The 3,665-nt window shown below is 39.6% G+C and overlaps 1 protein-coding gene across 1 annotated transcript; it reads left to right on the top strand. All coding sequences in view use genetic code 11, as the record gives it.

Annotated features, from left to right (window-relative positions):
* Nucleotides 1-2,542: 2,542 nt before the first annotated feature.
* EGR_10980 (hypothetical protein) lies at nucleotides 2,543-2,801 on the top strand (the record flags this gene model as incomplete). The annotated part of the gene is made up of 2 exons (XM_024500229.1): nucleotides 2,543-2,644; nucleotides 2,736-2,801. The coding sequence occupies 2 exons, from the start codon at nucleotides 2,543-2,545 to the stop codon at nucleotides 2,799-2,801; spliced, it is 168 nt and encodes a 55-aa protein (XP_024345358.1).
* Between the last annotated feature and the right edge of the window lie 864 nt (nucleotides 2,802-3,665).

Below are 3,665 nucleotides of genomic sequence, written 5' to 3'. Positions count from 1 at the left end.
AAAAATCCCATGTCTTTTAACGAATCAATTTGTGATGAATCACAGCTAATGCAAGAGCATTCTAAATGGGAAATGAAGCAGTAGATAACAAATTAAAGTGTGCTTTTGCAACAGATTGACGCAATCGCATTCGTGGGAACCATAATGTGCATCAGGGTGTCACCACGGTTTGCACAAGGTCATCTCAGTGAATACAAACTTCTTTGATAACATGGTATCTCGAAACCTTGGGGTGGCTACATTACTTCTCAAAGACAATTCGCGCTCACATTGCCTTCCAAGTCTGGAAACATCTGCAATTGAAGTTAAAATAAGCAAGCGATTCACTCCAGATCTCCAAATAAACGATTGTTGTGAGTGTGGATTCCGACTGTTTAGTTGTAGAGAGGCAAATTCCACCCAACAACACAAGCATTTTCATTTCATCACAATGAATACATTAGCATTTTCAACAAACTTATGTAAGATGATTCTATAAGCCAGGACTGTTCCAACGAAAATGGAGGCACCCTAGTTAATAACGAATAAAAGGGATAAGTTAATCTTATGAAAAAATGAGAATCCTTACCATCTGCTTCCATTAAACATTGCAAAATAAATTGGAAATTGGAGGAAATGGGACATAATCAGGGAAGATAAGTGAGGGTTTTGAAAATGCCTTAGTTACCTTACAAAGGGCACAAATAAGGGAAGGGCTAAATGCGCATCAAATGAGGTACACCAACCCAAGGAAAGGAGGAATTGCGGAGTTAAGTTGCTCTTCTGGAGGCACAAGTGTGTCCCACTTTGCGAAAACCATGTATGAAATCCAGCAAAGTGAAAAAAGGCTTAGCCAGACAGAAAGACGGCATTCTGAAGAGGCTAGCAATAAGTATCATATAAGGCAAACGACTTAGCAGAAATTTTTCAGCAAAGGAACTACAATGGAGAGGAGGTATCAAACGGATACTGAACAATCAGGAGCAAAGTCAAACTTATCCAAATGCCAAATTTCAAATCACCTTAATCAGTGAAGCATATGAAACCCAGCAGTTGGATTGGGGATACTTCCTTCCTCCATACTTCTCCACTTTTCGTTGGGTCTACGCTGCTTCAAGTACTTCACAAAAAAAATCAGAATTTTCGCAAAATAGTGCTGGGTGGATATTTAACAAAACTATGGCAGAAAAAGACACGCTATGAGGACCTTATTTAACAAAGTCTTAGTTTTCGGCTTTTTGGCTCAAGAAAAGATGCTAAGCAAATGGAGTTTCTCTAAATCATCCACCGTATAGGAATATCCACTTCACCAGTAAACAGAACACCTCAAACTGCCAGTTGTCATTCATCTGCCTATCATAAGGAAAAGAACATGGAAACTAATGAACCGTGGAGGGGACAATAGTTGAATAATTGACACCGAGTACCCATAGCAAATAAAAGTAGACCGGCCAGTCTACTTTTACAGTGAGAGAAGGTGTCTGTTAGTATAAAATAGGAAAATGTGGAGATAAACTCAATTGGACCAGTGGCTTTTGCAGACAAAATTACTTTGGAAACAAATTTTAAAAGAGCACAATTATCCGAGGGAATGACTAATGTCCTAAATTTACAAAAGCATTTAACCAACGAAGTTAAACTATTCTTTCTATGCAAAAAGTAGGCCATCTAGTGCATAGGCCTGAATGTCTACCGTCGTCTCGGATTGCGTGAACGAAGGCACAGTCTTTCTCTCGCGTCAATCACAAACCAGACAGTGTGCATGATCTACCAACATATTCAATGAACATTGATTGCGTTTAAATTCAAATCTGTGTATTTTTGACAACAACGACTAGATCTGAGTTGATCAGAAATCCAATTCATTAGGCGGAATTCAAAATTGCAGAAACTGCGGGTTCAGTGGCCGACAGCAATTCGTCTACTTAATATAGTTTCAGTAGATGCTGTTTTCACGATGGTACAGTATGAGGGCCCCAATTCTTATTTGGAGAAAACAAAGGCATAGGGCTGTAAAGAATAAGCACATTAGCGTCCCTGCGAATAGTAAAACTATTATAGGATAACACAACTGCCATCGGCTGAAATCAGACTCTGAGGAGAGGGGTACTGTACATGGCTAATAATATCCCCATCTTTCACTTTATTGCCCTCACGTAAGCTTAAGCTGCAGCTAAGACTCTGCATACGTGTTAGAAATCATGATTGGAACGGCGTGTGACATGACTTGAACCGTGGCTGAACCAGGAGAATCAACAACCAAGGGTCAAATTTTACGCCCTAATTCCCACTACTTGAGCAGACTAATCAAACCGGTGTGAAATTACTCCCTATACCTAGGAGCTTCTTATGGGCAGTAAAGTGTACACTTCGGTGGTTTAGTGAGCATGCATGTACCGGGATATCGCTCTTCTAGTTTAATGCTATGTATCCTTAATAAAAACCTCTGTTCTGAAGTCAGTATCTGTCTAGGATTACGGAGGTTAGGAGCTCGAACGTGGTTAAGCTTGCGTGCGGATCCAATGCTAATCGGTGGGTGTTGCCAAGCCGACCGACTATGCGTATGTTTAAAGCTGGAGAGCACACGCCCCCCGGTGTTGTCCTCAATCGTGAAAACCAGTCTGCTCTCTCTGGTTTAGTAAATGATTCCATACAGCAACATCATGTAGGTCCTTGATCAACAAATGACTCAATTTGGTATTTACGCCATAAGCAGTCATGGGCAAAGCTTAACTGTCCATTCAACTTTGTGGCAGGGCATGGCATCCAAAGGAAAATGGCAATTCCATGGAATAATGGCCAAAATCTTGGGTTTCACTTGATTTATTGGTCAATCCATAAGCAAATGTATGCGTTTTTAGGAAAAATACAAATAGGTAAATCGAGTAAACAAGGTCCTAAAACTCTCTAGAGGTCAGATAAACCAAGGTCATGAACCCTCAAACACACCGCGAATGTATGTCATCTACATCAGTATCATGCATAACATCATGCTGAAGCTATGGACCGTATCAGTAATAAACTCCGTAGCACTATCTATAATGAAATAGACTAAACTGTCTATGGTTGAATAATCCTATTCAAAAGAGCGCTTTCTTAGTTTTACTGAGATTTTATGAAAGGCAAGTAAAATAGTAGGTGTGGAAGTATCATGAGGTTACCCAGGAACAAGCGCTGTTGAAGGCTATCAAAAGGCTCTTCAAAAGAATGAGGTCGCGCTCTATTTCAGCATTACTCTATAGCAGATTCCATTCTTTCATTACAGGCAACGAAATTCTTACTCGGTCCAAGTGGTTGGTGGTTTTTTATTCAATTTACTAATGGGATAAGTAGATAAAGGGAAACAAATTGTAGTAGCTCCCCATTTCAATGGTGATAGAATAACGACCCAACTTTTGTAGTATTCAAATAACAATTAATTATTTGTCAAACCATATTTTCAACAGCAGGATGTCAGTGACTAGCCCAAATCCGTTGTAGGTGCTTTTGAACAATTGACGAGCCAACTATGACTACATTTGTACCAAAACACCTTGTAAATGTGCAAACCGATGAATTGGCCTGCATCAGCAAATCAGCTTAAGTAAATTCCATGACGAAGGAAAATAAAGTCTGTTTATTATTAAGCGGGTTGTACGCCCGAACATAGAAAAGTAAATAGACACAAATGTTACTACAACCAATTT

Source organism: Echinococcus granulosus (assembly GCF_000524195.1).
Source record: "Echinococcus granulosus chromosome Unknown EG_S00318, whole genome shotgun sequence".
NCBI classification, from domain to species: Eukaryota; Metazoa; Platyhelminthes; class Cestoda; order Cyclophyllidea; family Taeniidae; genus Echinococcus; species Echinococcus granulosus.
This window is presented reverse-complemented; position numbering and strand designations above follow the sequence as displayed.